Source organism: Gymnoscopelus braueri, assembly GCF_963280865.1.
Source record: "Gymnoscopelus braueri genome assembly, chromosome: 23".
In the NCBI taxonomy this organism is placed as follows: Eukaryota; Metazoa; Chordata; class Actinopteri; order Myctophiformes; family Myctophidae; genus Gymnoscopelus; species Gymnoscopelus braueri.
In genome coordinates this window covers 6776193-6789588 of record NC_137625.1, presented here as the reverse complement: position 1 = coordinate 6789588, position 13396 = coordinate 6776193, and the positions used below count along the sequence as shown (strand labels likewise).

Genomic DNA, 13396 nt, shown 5'->3' with positions numbered 1-13396 from the left:
CACGAGGAGCAAATCCATGTAAAAAAAAACATCCATTCATGTTGCGCGATGACCCTGGCTACAGCCTGGAACGATAACATTTCACTCGCGAGTTACAATGGGGGGGGATCGCGCATCGCGCATGACCGGTTTTCCCCACCGGAAACAGATTCGGAGATATAGGTGTTTTAAAGAAGGAAATAGACAGGAAGTGGATGGGAGCCATGTTTTTGTTTCCGGTGATCTATCTGGCCTATCCTTCTCAAGATCACAATGGGTACTCCCAGAGCTGCTCTAGCCCCGCCCGTGTGGAGAAAAACGAAAAAAACAAAAAGACATATTTCACGGTCTGGACCGTGTTCGGCACCGGACCGCTACTCTGCGCAAACACGGTTCAGACCGTGTTTGGCACCCGATGTGTTAACATGATAATACTACATTCAACATCCAACTCACTCGCCTCACAAATCGTATCTGTATTATTTTATGTTTGATTTTGATTTGTGCGTTATCGTGGGTACAGCGACAATTGACCATGTACTGATAATGTCTGTGTGTGTGTGTGTGTGTGTGTGTGTGTGTGCGTGTGCGTGTGCCAGTGGCTGGGGAGGGAAGCATGGTGAAGTATTCAGCCAATCCACACAAGTTATTATGAGCACAATATTACAGTGAATGTACAGCGGCTCTGACTGCCGGAGGCGACTCTGTGGGAGTCCCACACAGAGTTGATACGGTAGATATTGCACAGGCCTTGCAGGAGATTACACTGGTATTGTTGAACCCCCAGAACGGAGGGGTGGGCGGGGGGTGTGGGTGGGGGGCTCCCCGCTGTGCTCACCGGGCCTGTCACGTTTATTACATAATCGCAACCTAATCGCAGTTATTTGAGCCGATCCCAATTATTTTGCATAATCGTTGAAGAGTCGTCTCCCATTCATCTGCATAGTGACAGCTGGATGAAATTAACAGAAACATATTTCCATGTCAAAAAAATAAAGTTTGACGGACAACAAACTTCAGAAATGTATCAAATGCTCGTAATTATTATTATTCTTAACACATTCAATCCTGGAACGCATCTCTGTCATTTTTGGGCGGTGAAACCGCCCCTATAAGTGAGGTTTGGAAATTTGTACAATTATCCTGCGCTGTGATTGGCCAATCACAATCTATTCAGGACTGTGATTGGCCAGTGTCACATGACACATGTGCATAGCCCTATATAAGAAACCATAACTTTAAAAAAACATTAATTTGTTTTTTTAAAGTTATGGTTTCGTCCATCATAAAGAGTGTTTCAATAAATGTATTTATCTTTTGTACATGATTGGTTGACTCCATTCAGTATAGTGATTAGCTAGCAAGACACCGCCCACTTCACACAGGGTGTGATTTTTTTCTTCTTTGGGCTATTCAAAAATAGCAGATATACAAGCTCATAGCTTGCTTTAGCGTGGCTCATACAAGCTCATAGCTTGCTTTAGCGTGGCTCATAGCGCGGCACCGAGTGCCACGCTATGAGCCACGCTAAAGCAAGTCTTTTGCACATCTACGAAAACAACAGGTGCGTAAGACCAAACACCGTCTTCAAATGCAAACAAAAAAAAAATCATTTAATGGGAATATAACCAATGTTTTGGTCACAGACCTTAAAGGGATCCTAAAGTTTAAGATAACCTGATGAATGTCTAAGACTGGAACATTGTTATATTCCCATTAAAGTAATGTTCTTCCTTTGAAGACAGCGTGCAGGAGTTTTTTTCTGTTACGTTATGGGCATTTACAAAGCCTGAAAGGTAAACAGAACTGTCAAGATTTGTATTTACTTATTCCAAAGCTCAATCACCCAAAAATCATTAATCGCAATTATTTGTACAGTATGACAATTCCTGGAGCAGTAAAAGGTGTTCTGCTGACCAGAAGAAGCTGTCTCTGGGGTGGTAGTCTTGTATCTTGGGGTTGTCATAGTACTGGAAGGTGAAAGGGAGGTCCTTGGTGGTGTTCTTGCCGTACTTCACCGTCACCGTCAGCTGCTCTGAGGGGACCTTCTGACCCTGATACCTGCCTGTCTTACACGTGATCACACTGCCAAACCCCAGCCTGGAGAGACAGACAGAAAGAGAGAGAGAGACAGAGAGAGAATATATGATTTAGGGGTGTGCCGATACACTAATTTCACCAAACGATACGATACGATATTTGGCTCACAACTTCGATACGATTTCGATACGATACGATACGCACTTTTTTTATTATGAAAAATATATGGGGGGGAAAAAAAGCAAATGCAAACAAATAATTCAGTTTTTGCATTATTCAGATATGCGAACTTGTAGCTTTTCAGCTACAATAGCCGTTTTGAATCCAAATAGGGCAATAGTGTGACACCTGACCCGAAAAAAAACAACATTTTGTCACCCTTTTCACCTCGGGGCTGTTTGCATGCCTGATTATTATTATTGTAAAAAAAAAAAAAAAAAAAAAAAATTAAAACGATATTTTTTCCCCCCAAAACGATACATATCGTCACGAAAACGTATCGCGATATATCGCGGGACGATATATCGGCACACCCCTAATATGATTGTATGAATGCAAGTCAATGTTTAATTTTCCTGAAAACAACCGAGTGAAGCAGTGAATGGAGAGAGAGAGACAGACCGACAGTTTGAGTATGTGGTATGGAACTCAAATAGTCTCAAAACTATTTGCAAATACATTTTCCAACTCGCACACTGATTTTCTAATCTGTAAATAGATTTTCACACGTGAACAACGATTCCTAAACCTTTATATTGCTTTGCAAATATGGACTTGGATCTGAAAACCCGTATATCAGGCTTACTGTATGGAGGTTGAACCCTTTGTTGACCGGGGTCTCCCAGTATACAAACAATATAGCAGATTTACAAGGTCACAACACGTCGCGTTGTGACCTTGTAAATCTGCTATTTTTGCTGAAAGTTTGCCTATTATGACATAATGGCCAGAATGGGCTTCATGAGGTTAAACATGACACTACAGACAGTGTACAATTGTTAAGATGTCATTGCTACTAGTCTAATGTATTTGGTTGTAGTTAAAATATTGAATTAATTATCTTAACCCATTAAAACCAGGAAAACATCCGTGTCATTTTAGATTTTAGCGTTGGCTATTCAAAAAAATACATCAAAAATAAATCATTTTTGAAAAATCTTGAAATTGTTATTCAAAATAATTATGAAAAAGTCTGAAAACTATTGATTTAGAAAGCATTTGTAGAATCGGCCTCGGGCCTTAACAGGTTAATTAATCCTAATTGATCTTAATTAAAAACGTCAGGAAGAAATAATTCTCCCTTCAAAGTTATGGACAGGAGTGCCTACACTTGACAGGGCACGGATCCCACGGTGACTGTGACATCATCTTTAGTGGCCGTGTCCAGGTCTGTCCCGTTGATGGTGATGACGGTCCCACCGGCTGCCGGACCCCTGACCGGGTGGATCTCCTCTGGCACCGGGTCCTGGACACAACAAGAGACATTGTGTTCAAATCAATAAACACAACGTTAAAGGTACACGGTTCCTAATCCCGGTGCTCAGGGAATCTGGACCGGGACTGGTTTTCCATCTTACTACGGTGTTAGATGCATTCAACACACGTCTTTTTCAGAGGTGGAAAAAGTACTCAAATGTTCTACTTAAGTAAAAATATCAATACTGCAATGTAGAAGTACTCTGTTACAGGTCAAGGTCCGGAATTCTAAATTTACTTGAGTAAAAGTACAGAAGTATTGGTATCAAAATGTACTTAAAGCACCAAAAGTAAAAGTACTAAAATGTTTGAAAATAGCAGACGCTATGTGACGCGTTGTGAGCTTGTAGATCGGCTATTTTCAAATAGCCTACGTATAAAATAGGGCTAAAGTGGTTAATGTATGTTTTATAATTGTTTTATATCTGCAAAGTAACTAGTAACTAAAGTTTTCAAATAATTGTAGTGGAGTAAAAGTACAATATTTGCCTCTCAGATGTAGTGGAGTAGAAGTAAAAGTAAAGACAATTGGATATAATCCAGTAAACTAAAAGTACCTAAAAATGTTACTTAAGTACAGTACTTGAGTAAATGTACTTACAGTAGTTACTTTGCACCACTGTCTTTTTACAGCAGCTGTCTGACCAGGGCCTTAATTCCATACCACAAAAATATACATTAAAATAAAACTTCTAAAACGCTGCTGTAAAACTTTGCTACCAAGTTTGCTAGCAAAGTCCCCCCCCCACACACACACACACACATATATAAAGTATCATGTGAGACAAGAAACCCAGACAGTTTTCTCTCAGATTTCTCTGTGTGCATTGATCTGGTGAAAGCAGGACTCAAACCACACCCTCAATTAGTAGAAAATCCGTCTTCGTGGCCTGAAGGGGGTGATTTAGCACAGGAGGTCCACACAACATAACATGGACTCCACTAACTAGCCTGAGGATAAACAACAACTCTCCCCCCCTTCCTCCAGAGAGGCTGGAGATAAACAATTTGACCTTCTCCTGACAGGGAGATGGACGGAGTGACAGAACAACTGGCCCACACTTCCTCTCTTGTCTCAGTCCAAGCGTACTGCCAGTCACTTAGCTGTGTGCTGAGCTAACGCTGTCATCCAACCAGCAAACAGAGAGGGGGGGAGCAGAGAGATGAAGAGAGAGAGGGGGAGAAGACAGAGAGAGCGAGAGAGAGAGCAAGAGAGAGAGAGAAAGAGAGAGAGAACCAAGACGACAAACAGAGAAAAGGGGAGAAACCAGAATGTCACACTGACTTCGATAAAGTGAGCGAAGGCCATTGGACAATTGAATTGAAAATGAATTACTGTATGTTAAAACAGATTTTGAAGACACGACAGCAGTGGTGTAAAGTAACTAAGTACATGTACTCAAGTACTGTGCTTAAGTACAATTTTGAGGTATTTGTACTTTACTTGAGTATTTCCAATTTCCAATAGGCTACTTCTACTTTGTGTGAGCTTGTAGATCTGCTATTTTCAGAAGATTTGTATACATTTGAAAACTTGAAATGGGACATTCTGTATAATAAGTACTTTTACTTTTTGTACTTTAAGTACATTTTGATGCCAATACTTTTATATTGGAAATATGAGTATTTCTATATTGCAGTATTGATACTTTTACTTAAGTAAAAAAATTTAGTACTTTTTCCACCACTGCACGACAGGCTAGTTTACAATAAGGTCCTTGCTTTCAGAGCACAATAATTTTCTGTAAGAAAACGTGGACTTTCTTCCTGCGACACGTTGTGAGCTTGTAGGCCGGCTGTTCTTGGCAAAAAACACCATCGCGCGACAAAGTATGAATCAGGCTTCAGAGAGGAAGAGAGAAACGACAGTGTGTTTGCTGTGGCGTCGCTGACATCAAAGCCTCGATCACAACATAAAGCAAGCACAACATATCGTTGCCCTACATCATCATAACACAGTGTCACACAAAAGAAGAAAAAATAGACCATCTGCTATTTTTGCTACCTTTTGAAAACATTATGTGAAAGTGTTTAAGTGGGTTTTTATAAATATTGAACCAATGAAAAGTATTAACAAGAGCTTGTGACCAAATAAAACTACAATGACCCATTGGAACACAGCTCCTCATTGTCCATTTGTTGATAAAGTAACAGTTTTGGACATACAAGGTTTCCACCTGATGACGGTTTCAAAGACTCCATAGCTTTAGCTACATTGAAAATGAGGGCCTGCCCCTCAACTGTACTCAGAGTTGAAATAAAGGTTATGATGATGATGATGATGAGGCAGCAAGTTGAATGGTGGCAAATAATAATAATGGTAATGAGTAAACGTGAAGCAGTCAAGAATATGGACAAAAGGAGTCGATCGCAGCACGCGGCGCCTTCACAAACACCTCGTTTTGATTAAGGTTTGGCCAGCTGTGACACAAACGTGAGGCAAAAGCAAACACACATTCATTGCTATTCCTCAGAGTACGGCGTCTATTGCGTTCCTCTGCGAACTTTCCAACTCAAAACCCCCCGAATCCCGATATAACGACGTATGTACACAACCGTACTGCCAGCGGGATACTCAATCTGATTGGCTTGTCAGCGCTCATCTTTACATTCATCTTTGGTTTGCCTACTTTGACAGCGGGACCATTAAAGAGACGTGTGCACATCGCACCGAGCGACGCGGAGGAATAAGACGGCGGTTCAAAATTTAACAAGTCATTCCGTGGAAAGAACATATGAGACATAGTTAAATAAATAAAAACCTAACAGCATGAGGCGGTACAGCTCAGTTCATCTGTCAATGCTTAGTCTCACATTTATTTAATATTTAGCATATTGTGGCAGGAAGGTAAACAAGTCAAATGTGTTGAAAGACTGCACTCATAAGAGTGCAGACCACCACTACAACTGTACTGTACAAATGAAAACATGCTATTTGTGTGTGTGTGTGTATATAATGCACGTTGGAAAGTGCTTTGCATAAAGACGCTATATAAATGCATTTAATGATGTAATTTAGCTGATACTATACTGTACATAATATACAGAATATCCATTCATGGACAGTAAATGTATGCCCATAATACTGGTGATAGATTGTACTGTACACGACACTATACTGTACTTATATGCCCATCTGTTTAATATTTAGTTCATGCTAAACAGGCGAGTCTGGTCAGAATTCCCCTCACAGGAACCAAAAGGTGTCTATATTTACATATCTGTGCTGGCCTTCTCCACTTGATTGTAACCTCAACCTTAGATCCTTTCAACCCAAAAGTTAATCAGCCTACTGAACATTCCCTCCACGTTTCACTACAATCTGGCCAGAACCTTTGTCCTTTTCAATGCAATACTGCACCAGGTCTTCAGGGCAGCGCACTGACCTTTCCTACAGAGTTTCATCAAAGTCCAGCTCTCCGTTTCCCCAAGTTATTTAGCAAACAAACAAGCCTGCATCCAGTGGTGGAAAAAGTACTCAAATGTTTTACTTAAACCATTGAGACCTGAAGCCGATTCTACATGTCTCCTAAATCCCAACAGTTGTCAAATGTTTTACTTAAACCATTGAGACCTGAAGCCGATTCTACATGTCTCCTAAATCCCAACGTATGTTTCTATATCAGTGGTGCTCAATCTTTTTCATGTCAAGGACCCCCAAAATTATATGTATTTGGCCGCGGACCCCCATCAAAATATCTTGTTCCAGGGACCCCCAGAAGCAAAGATTTGAGTTAAAATGTTCGCTTTAAAAATATATATATTCAAAGATTTGCACACATTTTCACGAATTTTCAAAAATAGCAGATCTACAAGCTCGTAGCGCGGCACTCGGTGCCGTGCTATGAGCTTGTATATCTGCTATTTTTGAATAGCCCAAAGTGTAAAATAATGCTTTTTAGCTCAAATCTAAAAATGACACAGTTCCAGGTCTTAATGGGTTAAGTAAAAGTACCAATACTACAATGTAATCTGTTACAAGTAAAAGTCCGGAATTCAAAATTTACTTGAGCAAAAGTAGCAAAGTATTGGTATAAAAATGTACTTAAAGTACCAAAAGTAAAAGTGCTAAAATGTTTGGAAATAGCCGAGGTATAAAATAGGGCTAAAGTGGTTAACGCATGTTTTATAATGTAATCATTTATATCTGCAAGGTAACTAGTAACTAAAGTTTTCAAATAATTGTAGTGGAGTAAAAGTAAAAGTATAGACAATTTGAAATACTCCGGTAAAGTGAAAGTATCTAAAAAACTGTACTTAAGTACAGTACTTGAGTAAATGTACTTAGTTACTTTACACCACTGCCTGCATCCAACTTGTTTCTTTGCAAAATAACTGATAAAAACTTTTAATATAAATCTACAAAAAGGAAAACAAACAATAGTTTCAAGTTTATTTCTGAGCGGTGTTGGAGGGTACATGATAAACTAAAGAAAAACAAGACAAACAAAACATTTTAAAGTGATTAAATCGGTTGTTCTGTTCGTCTTTGAGCATTTGCTTCTATGTATATTTGCTGATAGCTTAAAGGCAACAACCACTAGAGTAAATATTAATAAAGTCAGAGAGAGAGAGAGAGAGAGAGAGAGAGAGAGAGAGAGAGAGAGAGAGAGAGAGAGAGAGAGAAAGAGAGAGAGCAGAGCATAGCTCATGCTGTAAACATTGTGTTGTGTTTAATTAGTGTTCTAGGGACTGTTGAGAGAGACTTGGAGAGAAACGTTCTACAGTCTCCATTGATTCTAGTTTAGGCGTTCGATTTCCCTGCACCACAACTGAGAGGACAGAGCTGTGTGTGTGTGTGTGTGTGTGTGTGTGTGTGTGTGTGTGTGTGTGTGTGTGTGTGTGTGTGTGTGTGTGTGTGTGTGTGTGTGTGTGTGTGTGTGTGCGCGCGTGCATGCATTTTGAACTTTCTTCATAAATCCTTTGCTTTCTTGAAAGAGCTGAAGGAGTTGCAGAACCAAATGTAAATAGACCGATTTACGCTTAAACCTCGCTGATCTAAAAGAGCATGCGTGTGTGTGTGTGTGTGTGTGTGTGTGTGTGTGTGTGTGTGTGTGTGTGTGTGTGTGTGTGTGTGCGTTCTTTCCATCCAAATCGATCAGGTGAGTCCAGATGTAAGCTATAATCTTGTATTGATCTCCTCTATTGAAACCACCTCAACCACAAATGATCAGATAGTTATTGCTTAGTATTCTACTGTGTTTGTTTAACATACCCTATAGGTGAAGACAACGGCAGACCTCCCCGTCTTCCCCCCCTCCACCTCCACCTCCACCTCTCCTCTGCTCCAATCAGCTGGCAGGTCCACTGGAGGGCGCCGTACCGGCCCAATCTCACACACCACACTACAGAGAGAGAGAGACAGACAGACAGAAAGAGAGAGGTACAGATAAGACAGCCGCACTCTTCACATTTCCCTGATATGTCCCTGAAAGTTCCATGAAAAGTCACAGTTCTCCCCCTATAGGGCACAGCAGTGGCGGCCATTTTGTGGCCGCCACAAAAATGGCCGCCACAAAAATATATTCTGAATATATTTATATAAATTATTTATGTGAATCATCATGACCATACAACATTTGATTCTGTGTAAAAAGATGTAATTCTGTTTTAGACTATATTTAATAAATACAATTTTTTGCAGGCCCATTGAAATTCTCAAATGTCACACCTGTAGAAACAACATTGCTGCGTTTAGATGGCTGCATTTACATGGACAGGTATATTCCACTAACATTCGGAATAACTGCTCAGAATAAGTGTTAGGAGCCGTGGTATATACCGTTTGAATCGGTTTTATACAATATAAACACAGTATTCCAAATGCTCCTCTCCGTTTGGAATACATGCATTCAGAGACTATGGTCTCAATGTGATTTTACTGGTTAAATAAAGGTTAAATAAATAAAAAATACTTTTGCACATGTCCGTGCTCAGTAGTGCTGTCAGAATTGGCCAAAAATGACAAATCTCGAATTATTATTATTTTCAATATAAAATATTGTATGCAGTAAAACTTTAATTTAAAGACTGCATAAGTCTATGTATGCCTCTACATGCATCGGCCGAGGTTGGTGCTGAGAAGCATTCTCTCCTGCTGTAAAATGAATGATTCATTCTGAATGAATAAATATTGTCAGTGTTTTAGTCAGCTGTTGAAGGTGGAGGAGTGTCTAGAGTCTAGACTGTCTGTCACCCCAGTAGCTGTTCGCTCTGGGATCACATCACCACCACAACCTCACTGTCTACCTCTGTCTGTCTGTTCTAAAGACATAGAAGCTCAAAACACAAGTTCTGAAGTTTAGGGCCCACAAGTTCAAAACTGTCTGTCTGTCTGTCTGTCTGTCTGTCTCTCAGCCTTTTTTATGTCTCTCTCTACTGTACGTTCCATTAACCCATTAACACATTGACTGCCAATCGCGTAGATCTACGCGAACCTATTTAAAGCCGCCACGTGCCAATCGCGTAGACCTACGCGAAGTGGTGTTTTTTTGTTTTTTTTGTTGTTTTTTTAAGTTCATATTGCACTTTTTTTCACTTTCGATACGGCACATTTCATTGTAGCACCACCGGAAACGGAATTATCCGGGATCCGGTTTTGCCGATCCCATCGGCCTCCATTCTAAAGCGGACACTAAAACGCCATTTTCTCGTTTGTAGTTTTTCTCGTCGCTGATCGCTGTTTAACATAAACTGTTGTAACTACAAGATGGCGACTGGGTTTTTGAAGGGGATTTCACTGGACGACGCAGTCGGAGCGCGCTGTGTTTACAAACAGTTTTATGCTAGATCTAAAGGGATTTAACGAGGTCTGTGGCGACGTGAATAAAACAAAAAAACAACAATAAAACGCTGGCACTGGTGAGTACATTATGAGATTAAACTCTGGCGTGGAATGTGTTAAGACCTGAGGCGATTCTTAAAAATGTTTTCTAAATCCTAACAGTTTTTTGAAAAAAATCCCCAATTTGTTTTTTTTCACGATTTTTCAAAAATAGCAGATCTACAAGCTCATAGCGCGGCACTCGGTGCCGCGCTATGAGCTTGTATATCTGCTATTTTTGAATAGCCAAATCTAAAGTGAATAGCCAAATTTCCTGAATAGCCAAATCTAAAGTGACACAGATGCGTTCCAGGTCTTAATGGGTTAAAACAGGAATGCATTTAAACAACACATGACTAAATGAGTGACCTGGTGGAGACAGAGTATCTGTCGCCCTGGTGCACACAGTCCACTCCGGCCACAGTGATCTTCTTGATGTCCTGCTCCTGGATGCCCAGGTTGGAGCCTTTGATGGTCACTGAGATGCGGCCGTTCAGGGGACCGAAACGAGGGATGATCTGAGGGAGGAGAGAGGAGAAGAGAAGATGCTTTTTTTTTCTTTTTGAAGGCAGCAATTCAAAAAAAAAAACTGTGGGCGGGGGATAATACAACATTAACGTAAAGTCATGTTAGGAGACTGTCTTGGTATTGTCTTTTTCTATCTGTGGGATAGGGACTACGTTATTCTGCTGATACAATCCAAAACAAAATCGACGTGCCCCGTGTGTTTATGGAAATCTGATTCGATTCGGTAGGTCGTTAAAATGGCTGTCGTGTTAAAGGAGTAGTTCACCCCAAAAAAATCTTATTTTCTATCAATTACACACCCCATGAAGCCTTGAATTCGTGGAGATTATTTTGTTGTGTTGTGTGCTTAATTCCATGTATTTGTGTGTGTGAATAAACTTCACATGGAATGGAACAGAGTGAAGGCAGACAGTGTTCCAAGCTAAGAAGCAGCCAGACAGACTCTTAGAATGATGATGGTGTCTGAGCCACCAGGGCAGGAGGTGGAAATGCAATACGAGCCAACAGAATTGATCCTTAAAAAAAAGGAAAAAGAACGAAAAAAACAAAACACTATATACTGGTTTAGTGTAGCGTGAAGAATAAAAATGATACAGGTGAGAGAGAGAGAGAGAGAGCGTGAGAGAGAGCGCACGAGAGAGAGCGATCGAGCGCGAGAGAGAGAGCGCGGGAGAGAGAGAGAGCGAGAGAGAGAGAGAGGGAGAGAGAGAGAGAGATTGTATGTAGTGAAAGGATTGGATTCTGAACACGACTCCAGACTCTCAAAGCATGCAGCTCAGACTGTGAGGATGATGCTGGATGTAATGAGGACAGGCTGGACAGACACACAGACACAGACACACGCACAGACAGACAGACAGACAGACAGACAGACAGACAGACAGACAGACAGACAGACAGACAGACAGTGTTGTTGGACAAGCCTGTTGGACCTCATGTGGTAGAAGAGACACAGAGGTGGTTCTTTTAAAGTCTTTTCATATAAACTCTCTCTCTCTCTCTGCATTTGCACAGACACCCATTCATACACACTCAGTCAGAAGAAAGTCATATTTCGAGCAGCTAATGAAGTTTTCTACAGCCATGGGTGTGTTTATTCAGTATGTGCGTGCGTGCGTGTGGGCGCGCGTGAGCGTACAGTTACTTCACAGTGTGTACACACAGACATTTCTCTGCAGTTTAAACAGCTTTCGTACGGCACTCTGTGCCACGTCTGTCTGTGTGGATGTGTGATTTCCCGAGACAGTGCGTGTCTGTGTGTGTGTGTGTGTGTGTGTGTGTGTGTGTGTGTGTGTGTGTGTGTGTGTGTGTGTGTGTGTGTGTGTGTGGTACATACATCAGTGATGGTGGGGTCGGGACACTGCGCAGGCTGCTGGTAGGGACAGAGCTCTGTGTAGACACAGGACGAGCTGGATCCACACCACACACACTGGTACTGAGGATCTGCATGCTTACACAGACTACAGTCCTCCCTGCCCATGGAGCAGTTATACAGCACCACTGGAGAGAGAGAGAGAGAGAGAGAGAATTAGAATATCAACAATGCCATAGGAACAGTGGTGGAAAAAGTACTCAAATTCTTTACTTAAGTAAAAGTACCAATACTGCAATATAAAAATACTCTGTTACAAGTAAAAGTCCAGAATTCAAAATTTACTTGAGTAAAAGTACAAAATTATTGGCATCAAAATGTACTGAAAGAGTTAAAGTACCAAAAGTAAAAGTACTAAATATTTGAAAATAGCAGATCTACAAGCTCACAACGCGTCGCGATGCGACGCGTTGTGAGCTTGTAGATCGGCTATTTTCAGAACAGAGGGGGGTACAGTTCAGTATACATTACAGTATATTAGATGAACATAATGCAGCAGAACTGCTTGGCTGTTGATCCTGACAGCATGACTCCTGCTGCTGTCTCAATCACACACTGTTTACATCTGATTGTGTGTGTGTGTGTGTGTGTGTGTGTGTGTGTGTGTGTGTGTGTGTGTGTGTGTGTGTGTGTGTGTGTGTGTGTGTGTGTGTGTGTGTGTGTGTGTGTGTGTGTGTGTGTGTGCGTGTGTGTGTGTGTGTTAGACGCCTACCTGTCAGGGTGCTGTCAATCTTCTTCTCGCTGTCTTTGTCTTTGATGTGGAAAGACACATTCACCTCCTGCTGCTTATCATACGCAAACTGTGCACGCACACACACGCACACACACACACACATTTCACATCAGGTAGGCACAGCAGTCTGTGGTGCTTACATTAGCATGCACCTGACTGAGAGGTTAGACACGCAATGCAGACAGAGTGACGAAGGGCTTCCCTTGCAGCTAATGTTTCTCATTTAGGTCAACAGAGAGAGAGAGAGAGAGAGAGAAAGAGGGAGAGAGATGGGGCAGTGACAGTGACACAGAGTGATAAACCGTTGGTGCCTTGCGGAAACCTTGAATCCACCCTATTCAATTTCAATCTAGTCTTTCAAAAACCTTCCAAAAAATTATTCAACCAATAGAAAGTGTTAACAAGAGCTTGTGACTAAATAAAACTACATTGGATCCATTGGAAA

General features: G+C 41.1%; 1 protein-coding gene across 4 annotated transcripts in view; it reads right to left on the bottom strand.

Annotated features, from left to right (window-relative positions):
- Positions 1-13396, bottom strand: part of LOC308080091 (plexin-B2-like) — a 259483-nt gene that overhangs the window by 30191 nt on the left and 215896 nt on the right. For all 4 annotated transcript variants that reach the window (XM_080421826.1, XM_080421828.1, XM_080421827.1 and 1 more), the window contains 6 exons: positions 12931-13018; positions 12183-12346; positions 10688-10836; positions 8711-8840; positions 3348-3484; positions 1897-2079 (listed from right to left, as the gene is read on the bottom strand). In XM_080421826.1, the coding sequence (XP_080277952.1) occupies positions 1897-2079; positions 3348-3484; positions 8711-8840; positions 10688-10836; positions 12183-12346; positions 12931-13018 (851 nt within the window). The remainder of the gene's footprint in view (positions 1-1896; positions 2080-3347; positions 3485-8710; positions 8841-10687; positions 10837-12182; positions 12347-12930; positions 13019-13396) is intronic.